This window comes from Acomys russatus, chromosome 14 (genome assembly GCF_903995435.1).
Source record: "Acomys russatus chromosome 14, mAcoRus1.1, whole genome shotgun sequence".
Taxonomy (NCBI): domain Eukaryota; kingdom Metazoa; phylum Chordata; class Mammalia; order Rodentia; family Muridae; genus Acomys; species Acomys russatus.
In genome coordinates this window covers 56401802-56425965 of record NC_067150.1, presented here as the reverse complement: position 1 = coordinate 56425965, position 24164 = coordinate 56401802, and the positions used below count along the sequence as shown (strand labels likewise).

Genomic DNA, 24164 nt, shown 5'->3' with positions numbered 1-24164 from the left:
GGCAGTTCCTGTGCTTTGCTGCTCCCCTGGCCAATCTTAAGCCTTGTTTGCTTGCTTCTATGTGTTATCTGTGTGACTGTGCCTGCGGAGGAGAACTTGCAAGAATCAGCTCTCTCCTTCCACCACATGGAATCCAAGGGCATCAGGTTGATAGCAAACGCCCTTACCTGAGGAACCATTTCACCTGCCATCCTCTGTTTGTTTTTGACAGGGTCTCTAGCCCAAGTTGCCTCAAATTCTCTATATAGTTGAAGACCACCCAGAACATCTGATCCTCCTGCCTCTACCACCCAGGTGTTGGGATATGTACCAGCACACCTGGTTTATGCAATGCTGGGGACTGAACCCAGAATTTCATGACAAACTACCAACAGAGCCTCATGGCCAGCCTCTGATTGTGTGTGTTGCACACCAGAATGTGCAGGGGTGTGTGTGTGTGTAGCCAGAGGTGGTTATCAGGGAGTGCCCGACTTGTCTTCTGTATGTTTTTATTTATTTATTTATTTTTGGTTTTTCAAGACAGGGTTTCTCTGTGTAGCCTTGGCTGTCCTGGACTCGCTTTGTAGACCAGGCTGGCCTCGAACTCACAGTGATCTGCCTGCCTCTGCCTCCCGAGTGCTGGGATTAAAGGCGTGTGCCACCACGCCCGGCTTTCTTTGTTTACTTTTGATATATCATCTCTCCCTGAGCCTGACACTCATAGTTCGGACCAGGGCAGGCTGGCTGGCCAGTGAGTCCCTAGGATCTGTCTCCAGGTCCCCAGCACTGGGATTGCAGAGGGACGCCACTGCACTTGCCTCCTCTGTGATTGTTTTTTAGAATATGTCCACATGTTCCCTGACCCTCTTCCCATTGGCTGTAATGGAATCCCCTAAATATGACCAGCCTTCATGACTTGCTTTAATAAACAACACAGCAGTAGTATTGTGTCACTGGGACCAGGTTAGAAACAATCACACATCTGTTACTTAGCTTGTGCCTCTGACACAATGTATCAAGCACTGAGTGAGGCATGGGAGAAGCCTCAGCCCCTAGCCCCCAGCTGCCCAGCTGCCCAGAGCCGAGCAGAACAGAGACAGCTGCCCACTCCTATCCCTGTCCAAACTATAGCTCGTGAGCAGAGTCAACGCTATGTTAAAACACGTTGCATGGCAGCAGTCAATCAGAAGGGGTTTCCAGGCCTGGCTACGACCATCTCAAGTCTTGAGATGGCGGATGGGGGGGGCGATGAGAGGGGAGGGGTACCAACATAACTGAGGATAACCCCGAACTCTTATCCTCCTGCATTCTGGGGTTACAGCTGACCACTACTATGCCCAGTAGATGCAGTGCCGGGGCAGGAACCCAGGGCTCTGTGCATGCTGGGTAAGCATTCTGCCAACTGAGCCACAGCCTACCTCCTCCCCTTTTTTGAGTTACGTATCTAATAACAGAACTGATGGTCACCAGCGGAGCTACTTCACAAGGCCACATCGAGCCCACTTGTTAGGTGCCTCACACAATTCAGATGGTTTGGTCATCATTATGTCCTGACCTTGTGAGGGGTCCTTCCCCCTAAAGTCTGCACCCTGCCACCCTCTGCCCTCTATGGCCCAGAACCTGACACAGTATGAAAAACTCAGTGTTCACTTTGGCAACAGTACCTTTATTCAGTTAAAATGAATAGACTGTGACAATCCCAAGTCAGGCCAAGGAGGCTGCCAGTCCCCTCTCTCCAAAGAGAATGGAACGCTACAGAGAAGCAACAGGGACAGAGGGTACTGCCTCAGGATGCGAAAAGCCCAGGAATCCACCTACCATTTGGGAGGAGGGACAAACTGCCCCTTCCCAAGTCCACTTGGACAAGACTCTAGTTTTCTAACAAAATGCCACAAATTCTACCTTTTCCAGCTAATTACCTAGAGTTCAGGGTGGGCTGTCCCTAGAGGATCTGGGGTCAGGGACTTTTGTGTTCTAACCTCATTCTAAAGGAATACACTTTCTCTCTCTCTCTCTTTTTTTTTCTTTAAAAAAAGTTTTCCTTCTGCTATTTAAAAAATGTTTCTGAGTGTAACCAAAAATAGGTATTTTGTCTTTTTTTTTTTTTCTTTCTTTCTTTTTTTTTCCTTCTTTTTAACCTAAGTAGTTCAAAGAACAGTAAAACAGAAAAGCGAAATAAAATGTAAACACACCTCGTACAAAAATAACGCCTGGCCACCCCTGATGACTGGGTAGGTCAGGTTACCTGGGTCCCATAATACAGAAAGCTGGGGTGCCTCCGTGGGGGAGCAGCCACCTCCACACAATGCAGTACATTCCAGAGACTGGGCTCTGTGTCTGGGCAGGACAGGAGACATGTCCCACCTTCCCCAGGCCCAGGCAGGGAGGACTCTAGGGATGCGGATGGCCAGTGGGTTGTCTGAGGAGGTCAGAACAGGGCGAACAGACGGAGGAGGTGGAATACAGGTGGTGTGCAGCAGGGAGGTGGCCAGTTTGGGACAACAACTTATATACTTCAAGGAACAACTTTCCTCTTGCTTTTTTGGCTTGTTTCACATCTTCTCATCTCTATTTCTGTAAGCCCCCATAGTCACTTAGCTATAGCCTCCCCTGTTGGGGAGGGTAGGCAAGGCTAGGGGAGGAGAGGGCCCAGGAGGGTCCAGTGACAGCAGAGGCCCACACACAGGGAGGGCCTTGAGGCTTGAGGTAGACGGTTTCTTTCACACTTGGAGTTGGGACAGTGGTGTTTTTCTTTCTTTCTTTTTTTCTTTTTTCTCCTTTTTCTTTTACTCTGGACAACAATATAGGGTGGGAAGGGTACCCATAAAGGGGCTTGAGGTAGAGTGCATTCGGGCTCTGTGGGGCAGGGGGCTGAGGCTACTGCCCCGCTATTCCCCCACGGACATTCATTCCGGCTGAGGTAGGTGCTGAAGAGCCAAAACAGCTAAATAAAAAAAGCGTCCTGAGAAAACAAGGTCAGAGCAGGGTGACAGCATCAGGGACAAGCCACAGCAGGGACACATTTCTGGAGTATAATTCACTTCCTCTCTCTTTTTTGACTTTTAAATTTAGATTCTTAAAGAAAAATTTTTGTTTCATTAGAAGTCCTGTGGGTGGCAGGCATTGGTAAGGGGACGTTAGCTCTAGCAGAGAAATGCCTTGCTGTAGGACCCACCAGCTCCTATGATTTGAGAACCCTGTCCTTCGGTGACAAGCTCCTAGAACCATCCAAATCCCATGGAACAGGAGAAACCTTGCCTTTGACCTGAGAATGGGGCACCACCCCTCGGGAACACATCAACGGTGGCTCTTGTCCCAAGTAAGCTCACTGGGAAGCTGGGACTGCTGGAGGCTGGCTGGTCTGCCCTTCGCCGAGGAGGCCAGAGCCTCCATCCTGGGGTGCTGGGACAGGCCCAGGCCCCGTGCAGGGGGATTTGGCCTCTGTTGTCCTCCCCTCCACAAGGCTGAAGCCTTGAAGCTGCACCACAGAGAGCTGGGTCTCCTCACACAGAGCAGGGGTTGCGGGATCCTGAGGGAGGAAGGGTCAGGTATCAGAGCCAGTTTCAGGGAGTGGACTCCATGCTACCCCAGGGTGTAGGTCCAGCGCATGTGGCCAAACTTTTCACAGTGCAGCACATTGTCATCAGAAGGATTGTGCTGGAGAACATTCAGTCAAGTCACGTAAAAAAACCTTTCCTGTTTTTTCTTTGAGGGTTTCACTGCGTGGCCTTGGATAGCCTGGAACTTGCTATGTAGACCAGGCTGGCCTAGAACTCATAGGGCTCCTTCTGCCTTCTGCCTCCTGAGTGCTAGGACTAAAGGTACGGACCACCAGGACAGGAATCAATCATTCATATATATATGTATATATATATATATATATTTTTTTTTTTTTTTTTTTAAACGAAAGTATCTTGTAGCTCAGGCTTGCTCTCTATATAGCTGAGGATAACCCTGAAACTCCTATTCCATGCCTTCGCCTCCTCAGCACTGAGATTACAAGTATACATCAGGGCACCGAGTTCATCCTGTTTTAAATAAATTTATAGTTTTGTGTTGGACCATACCAAGTGTGTTACCCACCAAATGCATGTGGCCTGTGGGCTGCAGGATGGAAATGCCTAGCCATCCTCAGACCTCCCAGCCTGACTCAGGATCCAAGGAATTAGATATCCCAGGAAGATCTTGCCTTGTGGCCAAGATGAAGGGGGAGGGGGACCAGAGACTGGAGGCCATGGGTTAGAGGCACGGGCACTCACAGTGGGTCTGGAGCCTGGCTGCCCAGCTGACCCAGTTGCGGGGAACAGGTGCTCCAACTCCTTGACGTCCACACGCTTTTCGTCTCGGCCTAGCTGGCCCCCCTCTCCTCGGCTCACTCCATTCAGGGACAGAATTCCAGGGTCCCTCTGGCTCCGGGGACCCTGGGGAGGGGAGAGCTGGTTTTCCACATCTTTACACAGGAGGACCCTAAGATGTGAGCCAAGTGTTAGGGGAGCACCATCGAGGATAGAGACAGACAGAGGAACTGAGGTGCCGCCAGCCGCCCCGTTCCCTAGCTGCAGTTTTTCCCCTCCTCAACCAGCAACCGGGCCCCTCCCTGCCCCCCCCCCTGCAGCTCCGCCCCCACTCAGGACCCACCTGCCCCTTTGGCCAAACAGGAGGAAGAGAACACAGAAGATGATGCAGGTGACTCCGATGTGGATGCCAATCACAATGCCTGTGGTGGATGTATGGTTGGTGACATCTTCCTTCCGGCAGTCACATGGGGGACTCAAGGCTAGAGGGCAGGGCAGGTTGGGGCACGGCTTGCCTGGCCTGAAGTGAGGGTCCCCAGTCCTCTCCCTCTGCTTGACCCTTTTAACTTTTCCTTTGGGACCCCATCTTGTGTAGCCCAGGCTAGCCTCAGACTTGCTATATAGCTGAGGATGGCCTTGAACTTCTGATCCTCCAGCTCTGCCATCCTGAGTGCTGTGATTAGAGATGCTATGCCTGGTTTCTGTGGCCTTGGGAATGGAACCCAGGCTTTGCAGATTCGAGGCAAGTGCTCTATCAGCTGCTGTATTTCCAGCCTGGACCAGCTGCAGCTCATTTTGTTTTTATGGACTGTCTCATCCTCGCCATAGTTTATTAAGCAAGTATTATTAACCCTGTTTCACAGTGGATGAAATACTAGAGTCGAGAGAAATTAAACAACGTGTCCAAGGCCACGTGGCTGGAGAGCTGCACACACAGTTAAGCTTTATGCTTCTGTCTAAGCTGTGTGCCCAAGGGTTACAAACACTGTCCTCCCCCCACCCCCAGCCTTCTTACCACCCATCTGGCCCCCCCCCCCCCCGCAGGCCGGGCGCAGCCCATGTCCTGTCCTCAGCCCTCACCTGTCCTCTCCGAGGCTCCCTTCAAAGACACCAACCGGACCGTGGCGTTGCCGTCTCCGTGCTGGTTGTAGGCGAGGAGCTTTACCTCATACACAGTGCTGGGGTCTGCAGGAAGCAAGCTACTGAGTAACCTCCCTTCTGTGCCAGGCATCTTTGTCCTGGAAGGACACCACCCCTGGTCCCCAGTACCACACCTTACACCCACGCCCCACAGGTCTCACCGAGCTGGCTGAGGTTGTAAGAGGAGACGGTCCCAGGGAGCAAGATGGGGCCGGTGAAGGAGGCTGCGCTGGCTGGGCGGTAAAACAACTTGAAGCCACCATTGTGTTGGGCCAGCCGTGGCCAGGCCTTCCACAGCAGTTGCAGAGAGGAGCTGTCCAGTAACCTCACTGATAATGGGGGTGGGACAGGGGCTAGAGGGCCAAGATGTGAGCAGTCAGTCAGTGCGCTAGCTTTCCACATGTGGCGTAAACCCCAAGAACCTGACGGCCCTGTGGCTTCCAGCATAAGGCCCTTGCTCAGCCGGCACTCATCCATGAATCAGAAAAAACCCGCCCCTTCCTCCCAGCACAGCCAGTCCCTACCCAGCCTCAGGGCCAGGCGGTATACAGTGTGAACAGGTGTACGTGATGGTTCTGCTCAATGGCCTGGGCATCTTCCGCTTTGGTTTTTTGTTGTTGTTGGGTTTTTTTTTTTTTTTTTTTTTTTTTTTTTTTTTTGTTTTTTGAGACAGGGTTTCTCTGTGTAGCCTTGGCTGTCCTGGTCTCACATTGTAGACCAGGCTGGCCTTGAACTCACAGCGATCCGCCTGCCTCTGCCTCTCGAGGGCTGGGATTAAAGGAGTGCGCCAGCACGCCGGCTGCATCTTCCGCTTTGTATCCCACACTTCTTACCTTCACCGAGGGTGCTGGCCAGGGTGGGGACAGATGCTAAACTGGCCCCCCGTGGTGTGTAGGCTTTGATGTAGAAGCTGTAGGCTGTGGAGGGTTCGAGGTCTCTCACGAGGTGCTGAAAGGTGCTCTTGCTGACGGCTTCCTGATACTCCAGCTTGGGGGAGTCTGGGAGGCAGAGGGCCAGGGCGTGTTAAGGGATACGGAGGGCGTCTTGAAAGCTTTGGTGAAATGAAATGGCCAAGGAGCGGGGTGCTGACAGAAAGGGCAGTGTTAGGATGCGTGTGAGGGACAGAGGGTGAGCAACAGTGAGAGCGGGTGACAGAGCTTTCCTTGATGGTCACTACCCACCGGCAGCCTTCCTGATGTGCAAGACATAGCCAATGATCTCCTTGGTGTGGGCCAGGGGCTCACTCCAAGACACTCGAACCTCAGTGGAGGACACAGAGACAGCCCGGACATTGCGTGGGGGGCCTGGCAACCCCTCAGCCCACAGAACGGTCAGTCTGGCGCTGGCTTGTGATGAGCCAGCAATGTTTTCAGCCACACATTGGTAGATGGCCTCATCTTCAGGACCGACTCCAGAAATGCTCAACGTGCTGCAGGGAGAGAGGGAGAGCCTCAGAGGTCAGCCACACCTCCCACCTGAGAGATAAAGAGACCGAGCAAGACTTGTCTGCATAAGGGGGGTAGCCGGGCCTAAGATTTAAGAAGCCCCAAGCCCCTAGACTCCCCTCTCGGCACTCTCCCCTAGCTAGAGATACATAGTATATTTGGGCCACTTATTTCAGACGTGTCTCTTCCCAGGATAGCATTCCAAAACACACACACACACACAGTCGAAGGCACACACCTGTTATTGTTCTTGAGCCTGACGTGGCCTCCTGGGCCCAGCACTTGTCCGTTCTTCAGCCATGTGACATGAGGGGGTGGCTCCCCCTGAGCTTGGCAGGTGAACATGGCTGTGGTCCCAGCCGGCCTAGAGATGGACTGAGGGTGCTGAACAAACTCTGCAGGGGCTAAGTGGACACAAAGAAGCGTGGAGAGTCACGGGGGTCATGTAGACAGGAAAAGGAACATCCGTGAGTGAGGACAGCACGTCAGAGAATACTACTCCCGGGTAGGTAGGCCAGGAGAGGCTCCCAGCTTTTTCCTTCACTCCAGCATGTAGGAAGAGGACCCCATCCTAAGGACTACCCAAGACTGACATCTGTATCCAAAAGCAATCAAGTTGAGCCCCTGCTCAGGAAATTGTTAAATAAATAAATGTGCTAATAGGGCTGGCTGCACCTCCGAGGCTGTAATGACAGGAGATGGATGAGCCCCCCCTTCCCTCTTCACCACCCAATTTTACTTCCCTCCAATCCCTGGCCGCAAGCAAGCCTCTATTAACACTCAAGAACGGAATACTCCATCACTTTCATGTGGACAGATTAACGGCACATAGCATGCTAAACAAACGGCATTTAAGTTCCCAATGCCCTCCCCCCCACTTCCCCATTCCCATGCCACAGGAGGAGACAGCAGCCCAGCCAGCGGCCCGGGAAACCCTGAAAATGGAAATCGAGCCTGGCTGTGGGCCCCACAATCGCATGAGCAAGGTAGGAGCTGGCTTGTGAGAGGGAGATGACAGGCACGCTGGAGCACACGGGAGGCAGGTGTGAGCGTGTAAGTGCCACATGTGTGAATGAAACGGCTCCATGGGGAAGGGACGCACGTGAGCCAGGGGAGTGACCTGCTGAGATCAGAAAGTGACAGTGCCTTCCAGGGTGGAGGGGTGGCACTGACATCTGTAGGGCAAGTGGGTTGCAAGGCTGAGAATGCCACACCCCTCTGGTGCTAGTTCGCATATTCTGGGGCACACATGCAGTCTCTGACCTGGCCAGGGACTTATGAGGGATGAACAGCAGGTCTAGAGTGAGGACAGACAGCTGGAGTGGCAGAAGGTACTGGTCTCCCACACAGATCCCGAGGGGGCCTGGGAAGAATTTGGCTGCTCTGTACCTTGCACCACCAGCCGGCCCTGGGCTGTCCTCCTCACCCGGGTGCCAGGTCTGTTGGCGGCACAGACATAGACACCTGAGTGCTGGACGGTCACATCTGAGATGATGAGGTTTCCTGTGCCTAACACCTGGATGCCCTCCACCCCGATGGGGCGGCCATCTGCAACGGAAGCAGAGGGGGGAAGGCGCAGGATCAGGAATGTGGAAGATAAGAAGGATAAGAAGATTCCAGAAGGCTCACCGCTCTACCAGTCCTCCAGAAAGCCCTGGCCTATGGCTTTGGCAACACCCCTGCCCAGATTCCAGGAGTGGCAGAGAAACGCATAGCACTGGAGCCTGGCTGCCAGGGTCAGCATCCTGATTCTAATGTGATGGTTGCTGGCTGGTTTTGTCGTTGTTAGTTTTGTTTTTAAGACAGCATCTCGCTGCACAGCTCGGGGTGAGAGCCTCCTGCGTTAGCCTCTCAAGTGCTGGGATTACAGACCTTATAGACCAGTGGTTCTCAACTTCTGGGTTGTGACCCCTTTGCAGAGGTCTAATGACCTTTTCACACGGGCCGCCTAAGACCATTGGAAAACACAGACATTTTTATGATTCATAACAGAAGCAAAATTACAGTTATGAGTAGCAATGAAAATAACTTCATGGTCAGGCGGGGTCACCACACCAGAAGCGACGGTGTTAAAGGGTTGCAGCATCAGGAAGGTTGAGGTTAAGGCTGCCTTAATTCCACAGAGGATTTGAATTTGACTGGCAGTTATAAGTTACATGGCTGAATATCTGTTCTCCAGGATGCTGAGGCACATCCCACAAGCATAAAGACTCTGAGAAGTCCCTCAGTGAAGGACCTTGGTTAACTTTGTTCCTCCACACTTATCAGGCCCCTGGGCTGTTTTTCCTCTCCTGCTACAGATGGCCCCTTGGAGTACCTAGTGGCTCCTAATAGTAGCCTACTCTTCCTAGCCTCTCCCTGGGACCCAGGCCCTCCCCCCATCCCAAGGATCAGATTAGCACAGCCAGAACACAAGGAGACAGCTCCCCATTCAGGCCCTGAAGTGGTGAAATCTATTCCATTATCCCCGCCGGGCCCCTCCTCCCCCCCATCACTCAGCTGCTAGTGTGGTGTGCTCTCCCTGTGAATGTGACCTCAGCCCACCCCTCCAGAGGCTCCTTCCCCCAGTGACCTTTTCGGCTCAGACTAGTGGCCCATCTGTACCCTTTCACTGCTTTTCTTTGGCTGCCTGGAGATTCTGGCTGGGGCAGATTTGGGGGCCAGGCAAGCCTGGGAAGTGGGAGAGCTGAGCCAGGGTTAAGGTGCTAGCTGGGATTTTAAAGGCTGAGGGTTGCGCAGCAGCTGAGGGTGTGGCCAGGCACAGAGGATGGATGGGGTGGGAGGGGCTGGGTGCTGAGGGCTGAAGAGAATTCTGGGGGCCAGGGAGACACTGCCTGTATGGTAACCCAGGGAACTAAGCCAGCCCTGCAGGGAGAGAGAGAATGCAGCAGTAGGCTGACCTCCAGAGAAACTCAGCTCCCCACCCGCCCCACACCGGCCACAGGGAGGGGATTGAACTGACCCTTGTGGGGAACAAACACAATTTAACTCGCCCCCAACCACCCAGCCCCCCAGCTGGGTGATGGGACCATGAGGCCAGCCCTCCCAAGGGGGTAGGCTGCGCCCAGAGAGCTGAGCCTATGGATAAGGCTCACCCAGGCGGCTCCAGGACACAATGGGGCGCGGGTTGCCCGTGGCGACACACTCCAGCACTGCAGTCTGGTGTACTGTCAGGGTGAGGTTCTCAGGCCCCACAAGGATGGTGGGCTCCTTGTAGGCCCCAGAGCCTGAGCCTGGGAAGAGAAGTCCATGTTTCCTTTATTTCAGTTGGAAGCTTCTCCACTTCCTCACTCCCACTCATGACACAGCAACCCCAAGCCACTCCCACTCATACACAGCAACCCCAAGCCAAGTTCCGAAGACAAGGAGATGGTGGGGAACCTGTGGGTTCTGGAAACTGTTCCTCCTCGCCCAGCCAGGCGTCCAGCACTGGGAGAGCCCAGGAAGAGAGGGCTAGAAACCAGCCTCAGGTACCTTCGGCTTGTGCTCATAGGGCCTTTAGATACTTTTGAACACCTGGGGGAATTGGGTCTGTCTGGGAGGAGACCAACTGGGCTGGCTGAGAGAACTGGGCAGGCTGAAGGAGCTCACCTGACACAGTAAGCCTGGCCCCGTGGCTGACCCGCACGTTGGCAATGTTTGAGGCCACGCAGTGGAAGATGCCGCTGTCCTCGGCCTGAAGTCCTGTTATCTGCAGGACCCCCTTCGGCAATAATGTGTACCTGTTAGGGGACGGCATAGTTAACGACCACCACAGCCGCTGCAACCTCAAGCCACAGGGACATAAAAGGAGACATGGGCACTCAGTCAACCTTACTGTCGTGATCGCGGATGCTCTCCGGGACCCTCCCAGGTGGACATACACACCATCCTTCTAATCATCTAACAGTCACATAGTCTTCTCACACACTTTCATGAGCCTAGAATCTGGGCCCAGTAAGCCACATGGACCCACGATTCTGACTGCAGCTTGTATAAATAGCAGTGTCCCAGGCTATCGGCGTGGGTGGTAGACACAAGGCTGCCATAGGCTCTACCCAAAGCTAGCACCCAATCATCCTCTGCCCTTCCCCCAAGGGGCTCACCTCTCATCATCCGTGTCAATGGGGACTCTGTTCTTCTCCCATGTAATCAGGGGCTTGGGGAGCCCATGGATTTGGCACTGGAAGCGGGCCACACCACCCTCCTCACCCATGATGGCTTGGGGGTGCACATGGAAGTCTGACATGGCTGGGGAAACAGATAAAGGAGGGGTACAGATAAGGTGGGGTGCAGAGGGAGAGCTGAGGGGTCACCCCCTGAAGGGCGGACAGTAGCTTAGGAGGCATACTAGCCCTCCCTCAGCCCTCCCCACCTTGGGGAGGCACACTCCAACCCCAGAGATGACATAGTCTTTAAGATAACTGAGAAGGAGAGATATGGAGACAAGACGCTGTCATCCACAAAGTTCACAGCTGAGAACCATACAATCAAGTTATCAAAAGAAAGTAGAAAGAAAAAGACAATCATGGTTCAAATACATTTACAACATTGGACTGGACTGTGCTCATGGCTTCCCTTGGCTGTAGGACAGAGTTGGCAGACCAACTCCTGACTGAAGCCGCTCTGACAAGGCCTGTGCAGGCGGTGGGAAGCTTCCCCAGGAGAGGAGGGTCCCTCAGACCTCACTCGTGAAGGCTCCCTAGAGAAAGGCACTTCTTCCAAGTTGGCTAGCGTATTTTTATTCTGCTGTGACCTGAGCAGTATGCGGCCACATTCTACTGAGCTGGAAATTGAGGCCCAGAGAGGGAACTGGTTCATCCACTGTTACCTAGTATGGACACTGTCAATAGTAGCTTTGCCAGATTCTCCTTACCAGGGCCCAGTGGCCTTTTATCTTTTTCTTCCTTGTGTTCTCCCAGGACAGGCTGCTGTGCAGTTTCCACAAGCACCCCAAGAGGGTAGTGTATCCACGCAGGGTGACAGGCCCTCTCAGAAGACTGTCAAACCTACCAATCTACATCTCAATGTGTCATAAATATTCAGGACCCCCTCCCCACCTTTTGGGGGGGGGGAAATCACACTCACACTTAAACTCTGATCTACAGAGGGGGCCATGGTGCCCCCCTCACCATATCCCCAGCTGGTTAAGTGATCTTCCCACCCTGTTCCCACCCTGGCTCAGGCCCCATACTGCAAACCTGGGGAAAGGCCCCTCCCACGTGAGCTCCCAGCCTCAGCACCCGGACTGAGATTTCATTAAAATCCACTTTGCTTCAAGTGCAGGAAGGCGGTACACCATCTGTCCAGGCTGCGGCCCCTCCCCTCTGGCACTCCATCAATTGGGACAGTGGCTCCCTCCCTCCCTCCCTCTCTCCCAGAAGGATCCCCCCTCCCCCGCCACCACAGCAGCAGGGACCCCAGAGCTTGTTGCTGGCTGTTCTTGCTCTGGACTCCCCTGGCATGTCTAGTCGGCCCTCCTCACGGCCTCAGCGTTCCCTCTCAGGGTCCCTGAATCCACAGCCCTGTTCTGGACTCCTGAGGCAGCTCAGCAGCATGAAAGGATAAGGAGGAGCCTTTGTGCCTTCCCTCAAGAGTCTCTGGGGGCTGGCTCCTTTGTGGCCATTCTCCAGCTCATTTGCATGTGGTTCATTAAATATAAACATGCATAAAAATCCCCTGCCCAGCCTCCTCCTCTCTGCTGGCCTCCTGGGAGTATGGTAGATGGGTGTGTGTGCATGGCTCCTGGTACATGTGTTCCCGGGCTGGGTGTTTGCTGGGAAGCCTGGCTCTGTCTCCTATATGTGGCCTGGCTGTCCCCATCTGGACAACAGTAGGGGTCTGGATCTGCCAGCTATCCACGACGGGTGTTGTGTCTGCCTGTGGGAAAAGCTCTTGTGGACAGGATCTGGGCGTGCCCCCACCCCCATCAGGCTTGTGAGAGGATCCTCAGGGATCATCTAGAGATTGGCCTGCCCTGCCTCAGGCCAAAGTCTATGCTTGACCAAAGGCCTTGTGGGTTAACCCGGGGCTCAGGAGTTGGGGGAAAGCGGGGTGAAGTTAGAAAAATCTCTGGGGCCCTGCCCATATTTCAGCCTCCAGGAAGGTAGAGCTGGAGACAGATCTTGGGGGTTAGGGAGAGAGCACCCAGGCTCCTGAGTCTGCTACCTTGCCTCCTTACCTAGACCCTGCCTATGTAGGAACTACAGTTCCCTCCTCACTCCGGCTGGAGCAGCACTGTAGCTCCACACCACTGCCACCCCATCGCCTCTGACCTGGGGCTAATGGTTCTGCTGACAGCAGATGCCTCCTCATTAAAGAAATAAGCCTTTCTTTCGTGCCTCTGGCCCTCAGGCTGGCCTCCCTGGAGGCCCTAAACTGGCTGAGGAAAGACACAGAAGAGGCTCCTGCTTTTTCTTTCTTTTTTTTTTTTTGGGCTGGGTGCTAGGCTGGGGCGATCTGGCCTTTACCCCCAGCCTTACAAGGAAACTGTCACACAGGAGGGTTGAACATGGAGATGCTGAAAAGAAATACCTGTGCTGGAATGGGTTGAACAAAAAGTCAGTCCTCACACCGGTAGGGTCACTGGGCTCATAAAGGTCCCCTGGGACCTGCCTGGCCCTCACTGCCTGCATCAGAGTGGCCCTTTCGGTCCCTATGTGCTGTGCTGACTGGCACACTCATTCTGGTTTTTTGTTTTGTTTTGTTTTGAGACAGGGTTTCTCTGTGTAGCCTTGACTATCCTGGACTCACTTTGTAGACCAGGCTGGCCTCGAATGCACAGAGATCCACCTGCCTCTGCCTCCCAAACGCTGGGATTGCAGGCGTGCGCCACCATGCCCAGCAGGCTCTTCTCTTAAGATATTATTTATTTATTTTTAACAGGCCAATGGTGGCACAAACCTTTAGTCCCAGCACTTGGGAGGCAGAGGCAGGCAGATCTCTGTGAGTTCAAGGCCAGCCAGGGCTACACAGAGAAACCCTGTGCCAAGCAAACAAACAAGACATTGTTTACTTTATTTTATATTATGTTTATGGGTATTTTCCCTGCATCTCTTTGTATGCACCATGTGTGTGCTTGTTGCACAAATAGGCCAGAAAAGGAAGTCTGATCTCCTGGAACTAGAGTTACAGACAATTGTGAGCTACCCGGCTTTGTTCTATTTTTTGTTTTTGTTTTTTAGACAGACTTCTGCTATGTAGCTGAGGCTGGTCTCAAACATAACATAGTCCTCCTTCTGTAGCCTTCCCTGTGTTGAGATTCTAGGCATAAACTACCACACCCCAAGCGGCTGTGGTGGCACACGCCTATAATCCCAGCACTCGGGAGGCAGAGGCAGGCCAGCCTGGTCTACAAAGCAAGTCTAGGACAGCCAAGGCTACACAGAGAAACCCTGTCTCGAGAAACCAAAACCAACCAACCAAACAATCCCCTTGCAAAACAAAACAAAACAAAACAAAACAGGAAAACAAGGTCTCTTCATGTGTGGGCCTGCAATAGCAGTGCTGGGTTCCTGGGCTTACGTCGAGCATCGGCTGCCATGGGGGCCTCTGAGTTCCCTAAACAAGTCATCACAGAGGCCACCACGTGGTTGAAGACTGTGGAGGCTGTTGAGGCTGTGGCCAGTATTAGCTCCTGAACATTAAAGAAGTGCTGTGACCTGGCTGTTGGCGCTTTCCACTTCTTGTGGGTCCTCTAAAGTCAGTTCGGGTTCCTTACTTCGAACTGTATGACCAGAGAGGTAATGAAGCAGGGGAGAGTCCTGCCAGGAGCCCTGAGAGCCAAAAGGAAGCAACAGGGGAAAGCGGACGTGCTGTCACCATGCACTTCCGGAAAGGGGCTTCCAGCTTCCCTTTGATGCACGATGGGTACAGCAGGTTGTGGCAGAGACGAGAGGGGCCTAGAGTGAGACCAACAACCCTTAGTTGGAAGGAAATAGGAACGACAGGAAATGGTCCTGGACACCCTTATAAATCACCCAGAGGGAGGGGTCTCCCGAGAGCCGGGTGTACAGCACCTCCAGAAGGGAAACTTACTGCCTGGTCCAGAGCCTCTGCAGAGGTCAGGCCTGGATTTGATTAGACAGGCTCCAGGGGAACACAGGGGGCAGCGAAGGGTTGAGGCAGAGCACTGGGAAGGAGGCGCAGGTCGCCCCCATTTTGACTACCTATCTGGTAGGTGATAATTTAAAAAAAAATCCATGTATATTTGGAAAACTTAGACTTTGCCAAAGTTAGCAGCCCCATGGGGTTGGAGAAAGGGTTCTGAGAGCTGGCTCCCCCTTTTTATACAATCGCTCTAGAGGAGACCCTTGTGAAAACTTACCCAAAGATCCTGGAAGCTTAAAAACACACACACACACACACACACACACACACACACACACACACACACACACAAAGAGTACAGAAGAGAGTGTCAGAATCCTCAGAGCTGAAGTTAAAGGCAACTGAAGCTGCCTGACCTGCTGGTAACTGAGCTCTGGTCCTCTGGAAGTGTAGCAAGTGCTCTTAATGCCTAAGATCTCTTCAGTCCCTAAATTAGTTGGTTTTTTGTTTTGTTTTGTTTTTTTAAGATTTATTTATTATGTGTACAATGTTCTGCCTGCATGTACACCTGCAGGCCAGAAGAGGGCATCAGATCACATTATAGATGGTTGTGAGCCACCATATGCTTGCTGGAAATTGAACTCAGGACCTCTGGAAGAGCAGGCAGTGCTCTTAACCTCTGAGCCATCTCTCCAGCCCCCTAAGTTAGTTCTTATGATAACTAATAAAATATAAATGCTAGCCGTGTTAAACTGTTTTGTTTAGGTCCTAGACTTTAGGGAATAATGACAAGAAAAACATCTGTACATGCTCAGTCCAGATGCAATTCTTTTTGAAAAATATCTTTTCAAAATAAGACTGTGTAATCGTGTGTGTACACATACACTTATGTATATCCAATCTATAATTTATAGTCGATCCGAATTTGAGGACTCAGCCCACTGCTACAGGACTGATGGTATGGTGGCAAGCTGTGAGGCACTTGACATATACCCAGGTAAAATTGAGATGTCCTGTAAACATAATATACATACTAGACTTTGAAAATTAAGCAACTAAAAAAAGTAGAAGACACTGATCATTCAGGAGTTGCAAACCAATAACTATAAACAAGACATCATCACACACTCATTAAGATGAGTGGAGTGGGGCTGGAGAGATGGCTCAGAGGTTAAGAGCACTGACTCTGCTCTTCCAGAGGTCCTGAGTTCAATTCCCAGCAACCGCATGGTGGCTCACAACCACCTATAATGTGAGCTAATGCCCTCTTCTGGCCTGTAGGGGTATAAGCAGGCAGAGCACTGTATACATAATAATAATTTTTAAAAATCATTAAAAAAAAAAAAGCAGCTAGGCATGGTGGCGCACACTTTTAATCCCAGCACTCGGGAAGCAGAGGCAGGTGAATCGCTGTGAGTTCAAGGCCAGCATGAGCTACAAAGCAAGTCCAGGACAGTTAAGTCTACACAGAGAAATCCTGCCTCGAAAAGCAAAAAAAAAAAAATTCAGGGTAGAGGCAGGAAGATCAGGGGCTCAATGTCATCCTCTACTATACAAGTTCAAAGCCAACCTGGCTATGTGTGTCCCTGTCTGGGGGGGGAGGGGCACTATTAGAAAAACAAGGAAAGGAAAAAGTTGGGAACGGTGATGGTGGATGTCTATAGGCTAAAGCTGCAAAGTCATTTGAGTCTATGAGTTAAAGTAGGAGTTAAAGACTAGCTTGGCAGGCGGAGATGCCTCAGTGGTTAACAGCATGTGTGACTCTTCTAGAAGACCTGAGTTTGATTTCCAGGACCCACTTAGGGCAGCTCACAACTGCCCAGGGTATCTGATACCTACATCTAGATTCTGTGGGCATCTGCACACATACACACAACACCTCTAACACATACAAAATTAAAATAAAATAAATGCTTATGAAAGAAAAAGACCAGTTCAAACAATGTATAAGCCCTCCTATGTCAGAAAAACAAAACAAAATAAAAACAATAAATGGCAACCAGGTGTGGTGGAACATGCCTTTAATCCCAGCACTCAGGAGGCAGAGGCAGGTAGATCGCTGTGAGTTCGAGGACAGCCAGGGCTACACAGAGAAACCCTGTCTCAAAAATCAAAACAAAACACAAAAACAAACAAAAAAAAAAAACCCACAATAAACGAGACTTGATGGAATGGTTCAATAGGTTTCCCCCCTAAAAGACCCAGTCTCAAAATAACAACAATATAAATATGCTACAATATATATTATCCAATAATATAATAATAATAATCTGGAGCTAGAGGGTGGTGATGTTTGAACAATAATACAAATGTACTTTATATCACTGAGCTACATACTTAAAACGATAAAATTTTCATTTTATGTAGATTTTTGTTTTGTTTTGTTTGAGACAGGTTCTCACATAGCTTAGGCTGGTCTAAAACACTCTCCAAAAAAATAAAATAAAATAAAATAAAAAGAGCACCTTGAACTCCTGATCCTCCTGCCTCTACCTCCCGAGTGCTAGTGTTACAGGCCTGTGCGACCATGGGCTCTGTTTTGTGTATCGTTTTTTTGTTTTTCAAGACAAGGTTTCTCTGTGTAGTCTTGGCTGACCTGGACTCACTTTGTAGACCAGGCTGGCCTTGAACTCACAGCAATCCACCTGCTACTGCCTCTCGAGTGCTGGGATTAAAGGTGTGCGTCGGCTCCATGTTATGTGAATATTTTAAAACATTTTAAAATTAATTGGTCCCTTTTGGTATACGTATGTTGTGGTGCCGTGTATATCTCATCAGTGAGGTGTGTGTAAGTGTGTGCGTGTGTGTGTGTAAGTGTGTAAGGTCACTAGCTGGTGGCAAGTGTCTTCTCTCAGTTACTGGCCACCTTTATCTTTTGAATCGGATTCTCTCCATGACGCTGAGCCTCGTGACTCTGGTTGAGGTATCTGGCCAAGAGCCTGAGTGGGCACCTGTCTCTGCACCACTGGCCCTGAAGTGAAGGCACCAACCACTACACATCAGAATCGGATGTGGGTCTGGGGATCTGGACTGAGGCGCTCATGCTTTCAGAGCAGACATTTTACCAACTGAGCCCCTCGGCCTCTGTTATGTGTATAACATATAATAATTGTTAGTTAGAATGATTTTTAAAATATTCATTATAAGTTGAGATGGTAACGGTCTGACCTTCAAAGAGTCCACAAAAGAACATAAAAATCGCATTAATAACTTAAAAATACTGATAATGTTGAAATGACATGTCAGAAATATCAGGTAAAATAGAATGTATTAAAATTAACTCAGGAGACAGAGGCAGACAGATCTCTGAGTTTGAGGCTAGCCTGGTCTACATAGCAAGTTCCAGGACAGCCAGGGCTACAAAGTGAGATCCTGTCTCAAAAACACAGACAGACAGATAATAGATAGATAGATAGATAGATAGATAGACAGACAGACAGACAGACAGACAGTCTGGAGAGATGGCTCAGTAGTTAAGAGCACTGACTGCTCTTTCAAAGGCCCTGGGTTCAATTCCCAGCACCCACATGGCAGTTCACAACTGTCTGTAACTCCAAGATCTGACATTTTCACACAGACAAAACACCATGCCTCCTGCAGGCAAAGCACCAGTGCAGATAAAATTTTTTTTTTAATTATAAAAAAAAAAAAAAAACCCAAGCTAGCCGGGTGTGGTGGCGCATGCCTTTAATCCCAGCACACGGGAGGCAGAGGCAGGCAGATTGCTGTGAGTTCGAGGCCAGCCTGGTCTACAAAGTGAGTCCAGGACAGCCAAGGCTACACAGAGAAACCCTGTCTCGAAAAAAAAAAACAAAACAAAACAAAAAACAAACAAACAAAAAACAAACAAAACCAAGCTAGCTAGCTACTATTTGTGATTCATTCTTACTTTTTTTCTAAATGTGACTAAAGGAATTTAATTGCCTATGGCACTAAAATACTTTCACTAGCTAATGAGGCTCCAAAAATCACAAACAACTTTGTGCACACACAACAATCCTCCCAACATCTGAGGTTGGGGTCGTCCTATCTTCTAAAGGACCTCCCAGTCTTCCACTGTCCACACAGTGAATTAGAACCAGGCCTGGCAAGATGGCTTAGCACATGAGGGTGCTTGCCACTAAGCCTGACAACCTAACTCCCATCACTGGCACTTTTCAAATGTTCAGCGGCCAAACCTTGGCTATTGGCAGCATCACAGGGCAGGCCCACCAGAATCTGAGTCACCACAAACTTCTGTCCATAAAGCTTATCTAGAGGCAAGGCCTCGAAGCCCTAGCCGCTTCTCTCTTCCTCTTCCTCACAGCTGCCCATTCAGAGAGGAGCCCCTCCTTGCCATCCTCACTCCTGTCCATCCCCCTGCCTCTCTGGCTTGCCCTCCTCTTGGTCATACGAGCACAGAAACAGGACGAGGTCCACACTTGATCTGATGACCTGTGAGCCAGGTGGCTTCACAGGGCAAGATTCTGTCGTGTCCCGTGTCAGGAAATATTTGCTGAGAACTTTTTGGGAATAGCGTGCAGACAATGCTAAAGACTGTGGAATCACCCAGAAGGGAGTTCAAGGCTCAACACTACAATTGCACTCACCCCAACTTTGGCTCACTATTTGTTTTTTGTTTTGGTTTCTCGAGACAGGGTTTCTCTGTGTAGCCTTGGCTGTCCTGGACTCACTTTGTAGACCAGGCTGGCCTTGAACTCACAGCGATCTGCCTGCCTCTGCCTCCCGTGTGCTGGGATTAAAGGCACGCGCCACCACCGCCTGGCTGGCTCACTATTATGAACCCTGGGAACTTGGGCAAATATACAATCTCTAAGAACTTCTTTTGTTTTTTTTTTTGTTGTTGTTTGTTTTGTTGTGTTGTGTTGTGTTGTGAGACAGGGTCTCACTCTGTAGCTCTGATTGTCCTGGGACTCACTCTGTAGACCAGGCTGGCCTCGAACTCACAGAGATCGACCTGCCTCTGCCTCCCAAGTGCTAGGATTAGGGTTACTGCCACTACACTTGGCTCTCAGAACTTTTTTTTTTTTTTTTCACTTATAAAATGGCTGTGCTCCCCTGAGCAGGCTTGCTGCTACCTGCTGTTGGAGGGGATCAGGAAAACTCTGAGCTAAAAGAGCAAGGCTGGGGGTGAATGACTCAATTCAGGGTCAAGCCATCTTACCCTGGAGAGGACAAAGCAGAAGCAGGCACCCCAAGTCCTCAGGACATGGAACTGAAGAGAATTTGCAGAAGATTGGTGGATGGGGAGGGGGGGAAAATCACTGGGGGTGGGGACAACAGGGTATTGACCAGAATGTGGTGTCTTCTATCTGACTCCCACTTGGAGGTTTCAGAGGCAAGCTGTCAGTTGGAAGAGGCCGCTGGGTAACGGAGGCCTTGATTTCTCTAGTAAAATGTTTATGAAGCTCATAAAGTCATGCCTTTATTGGCCAGGCTCATTCTGGGCGTTGGATGTGGCTCTCCGAGGTGCCGTTAAAACACCTGCTGAACTAGGTCCCAGCAGCGACTCTGGCCCCTGTCCAGAGCCATTCACCAGAACCAGCAGTGGGGGCCTAGTGAGATTTGGCCTCAGGAGGGCGAGGAGCCTCACTTGTTCTTTAAACCCATGGACACTTACGTAAATACCCCATCCCCAAAAGACCAGGGGGATGAGGCAAGAGAGGGTGAGGAACCCCGGGGTCCTGGGGCAGCTGGTGGTTGGCTCTTGCTGCCCTTATGCCAGGGGTGGGAAGTACTGGCCTTCTAACACAGTCCTCTGGTCCCGCTCACCCCTTCTAACACGGCTCTCATTCTCCCACCATCCAGATCCCCCTTAGCCCTCGACTCTGGCTCCGTTAAGGAGCAACAACACGCCCTGCCCAGCTGTGGTCCGCAGGTGGTATAAAGGACAACTCAGTGGGCCGATGTAACTTCCCTGTGGGTGTTAACTGTGGTTCTGAATCAAAAGAGTGCACTGGGTAGCGGGAAGGCTGTGTGGACGCTGGAGCAGCAGAGGTGGGTGGATGGACCTGAAACAGCTTCATTACACTGTGCTGGCTCAGAAGTCGGCTGGGCTTTGCCCGCCGGCCCTCGCCAGGTGACCCTGCTGTGAAGTCTCTGCATCCTTTAGTTTGCCTGCTCCAGCTCCTGACCCCTTCGTGGGCCCCTCAACTGCAGGCCTTCTCTCCCACCCTCTGGCTCCACCACCAGCTCACCAATCCCCCCTACTCTGGCCCCAATTCTAACACAGAAGGCAACTTTGTCTTTCAAGTCCCCAGCCATAAATCCACAGCTCACCCCCTCTACAGCCACCTCTGACAAATGGGGTCCTGGAAGGGAGAGTGGTACAGGATGCTGTTGGGGTGGGGGGGTGGAGTGAGGTGTTGCATTCTCCTTAGGAAAGTCTGTGCTCTTACAAGACTAGGGGACCTCCAAATTTTGATACCACATTAGGTCAAAGGCAGGATGGCAGGGGAGACCAAAGGCTGGGGGGAGGGGAGAGGGACTACCCACAGAGCCCCCTGGAAGCTCTACTTTGAATCACTTAGCCCAGGAGTTTAGAGGCTCCAGCTCTTCCCTGAACTCCACCTCCTCCTCCAGCCTCCTGTGGGGAGTGTGAAGTGTGCCTGGAGAGGGTGTGCTTGCCTATTAAGTGTGTGTGCCTAAGGGTGGATGTGACACATTGTGGTGGTCTCTGGGGCATTGGGGGTGGGGTGGAGGGTGAAGGGGACACAGAAAGTGTTAGGAAGGCCCCACTCTCACCCCCACCCCGGCTCCATGTCCTCTTCCTACCACGGCTGGGGTTTCAAAAGCCGTCCCAGTTTGAGGTATTTTGTCGTGTTTTCATGCCACATTTCAGGTGAACATACGTCCTGGGGTTTTGTTTGGAAAGCACAGTCACCTGTCCCAGCCCACAACCAACCCGCTGAGCTCAGACTGAACGGGAGTGCCAGGGTCAGACTCTCAGGCACCCCAGGAGCAAAGCTGCCCCACGCCTGGGCACCGTCCTTAGCTGCTCCCATTATACTCCGAAAAAAGAACCTGGTTCTTAGGTGCTGTGGCCTTAACATGGTTGTGAGGGCTGGAGAGGGTGGCTCGGTATTAAGAGCACTGGCTGCTCTTCCAGAGAACCCAGGTTTGATATCCAGCACCCATTTTGTGGCTCACAATAGTTTATAATTCCAGAGCACCCAATGCCCTCTTCTGGCCTCTGAGGATACCAGACACAAACACGGTACATAGACATACATGCTGGCAAAATACCCATACACATAAAACAAAACAAAAGGTTAAAAAATAGGGCTCTAAAAACAGGTCTATTGAGCTGGGCAGAGGCGGTACATGCCTTTAATCTCAGCACTGGAGAGGCAGAGGCAGGCTGGATCTTCTGAGTTCAAGGCCAGCCTAGTCTATGAAGCAAATTCCAGGACAGTCAAGGCTACACAGAAAAACCATGCTTTGAAAAGCCAAAAAAGAAAAAAGAAAAATACCATGGTAAAAAAAAAAAAAAAAAAAAAAAAAAAAAGAAAGGAAGGAAGAAAAAGCAAGCAGGTTCATTGGAGTGGAAGTTTAGATACTACTTACACTGGCAATGAGAGGTAGGAATTGCCAACTTTTCTAGGGCTCAGAGAGTTAAGAATTTGAGCACGCCTGTAATCCCACCAGGGAGGCAGAGGCAAGCAGATCTTCATGAGTTCGAGGCCAGCCTGGTCTACAAAAGCGAATCCAGGATAACCAAGTCTACACAGTGAAACTCTGTCTCGGAAAAACAAAAAACCAAAACCAAACAAGAGACTTCGCTAAAGGTCACCCAGACAATCAATGGAATTAATGTTTGAACTCATCCCCACAGCATCCCTCAGTAAGAAAACACACATTCCCAAAACTGCTCAAATATGACTGACACGCCCACAGGAGAACACATGATCACTTTTAGAGACAGCCCCACACACAGCCAAGTTCGTGTTGGTTTGATTGCCCTCCCCCCCCCAAGAGTTTGGCGGTTTTATAGGGTGAAACTAATTCAGGAGAGCATACATGATAAGATGGTGTTATCACCCCTAAATTCTATTAACACAGGTAAATAAACAGCCATGATGTGCTTGTCTTAGATGGGTCTTAGCAAGTACAGACTCGGGAGGGGTGTGGCAGGGGCTCAGGAAGGGAGAAATAATTTGTCCTCAGGCTGGGAGGGCCAAGAATAGTGAATTAAAAATAAAATAAAATAAAATGGTGAATCGCCAGTAGCTTTCATGGGGCAAGGGGGAGGGCCATCAGCTTGACCCAGCTCTAAACAACCGGTTACGTAATCATGGTACTCTCAAAGTCCATCTCTGGGCCTCAGGTTTTTTGCCCCCCCCCCCCCCCCCCCCCCGTGCAACAGGGAGTTGTGGCTGTTGAGTTCAAAGTGTTGCCCAGATGTAACCGGCAAGGCACTGAGTGCAGCGCAGGTCACGGTGTGGACCTAGGAATGAATCTCTGCCTTGGGTTTGAAACCGCCCAGGTTCAGTGGAGCCTCTGAGTGCAGACTGTGTGTCTCTGTTAGTGTCAGGGTCACCAGTCTTCCTTATGTAAACCTGCTGGGTCCCACCATATTCTTGACTTCCGTTGTTCTGGTCCGGACACCGGATCTCTCTCACCTCCCGGAAGGGCATCTGGTTAGGGGGCCCAGGCTGGAGCTATTAAGTAAATTGCTTTCACATGACCACTAGGACAACTCAACAAAAACAGACACTTCCCCCAAATTTCCAGAGCCATATATTAGGATTTGTAGGGACTGATGGAGTAGGGGTGAGGGAATAGAGAGGCGAGTTGGATCGGGCAGGACTCCGTCACAGGCTATGTATCTTTTCAATTCTAACCTTGCTTTTACTCATCTGTGAAATGGAAGTGGGGAAGGATAGAAAAGGCAATACCTAAGAGCTGGACCTAAAATTGGAAAAGAGAATATTTAAGGTTCTAAAACTGGGCTGGGCTGTAGCTCTATTAGTAGAGTGCTTGCCTAGCACGCACAAGGTCCTGGGTTTTATCCTCAGCACAGCATACTTGGACTCCCAGCACAGAGGAGGAGGAGGAGGAGGAGGAGGAAGAGGCATGAGGATTCGAAGTTCAAGGCCACTCTTAGCTACATATCAAGCTGAGACCAGATTGGGCTACATGAGACCTTGGGTTTGGGTTTGTTTGTTTGGTTGGTTGGTTTTTTGTTTTTTGTTTTTCTTAAAGACTAGAGAGGTGGCTTTGCTGTTAAGGGTGAGTGCTGGTCTTGCAGAGGACCTGAGTTCGTTTCCCGGCTTCA

General features: G+C 50.9%; 1 protein-coding gene across 1 annotated transcript in view; it reads right to left on the bottom strand.

Moving 5' to 3' along the window:
• Positions 1-3283: 3283 nt before the first annotated feature.
• The window catches only part of Igdcc3 (immunoglobulin superfamily DCC subclass member 3), a 45983-nt gene continuing 25102 nt past the window's right edge, over positions 3284-24164 (bottom strand). Inside the window, exons 4-15 of the mRNA XM_051155745.1 lie at positions 10945-11089; positions 10451-10581; positions 9955-10092; positions 8249-8407; positions 7098-7263; positions 6596-6843; positions 6248-6412; positions 5576-5767; positions 5355-5459; positions 4618-4756; positions 4239-4446; positions 3284-3508 (exon numbers count right to left, since the gene is read on the bottom strand). Coding sequence (XP_051011702.1) covers positions 3305-3508; positions 4239-4446; positions 4618-4756; positions 5355-5459; positions 5576-5767; positions 6248-6412; positions 6596-6843; positions 7098-7263; positions 8249-8407; positions 9955-10092; positions 10451-10581; positions 10945-11089 — 2000 coding nt within the window. The 3' untranslated portion in view covers positions 3284-3304. The remainder of the gene's footprint in view (positions 3509-4238; positions 4447-4617; positions 4757-5354; positions 5460-5575; positions 5768-6247; positions 6413-6595; positions 6844-7097; positions 7264-8248; positions 8408-9954; positions 10093-10450; positions 10582-10944; positions 11090-24164) is intronic.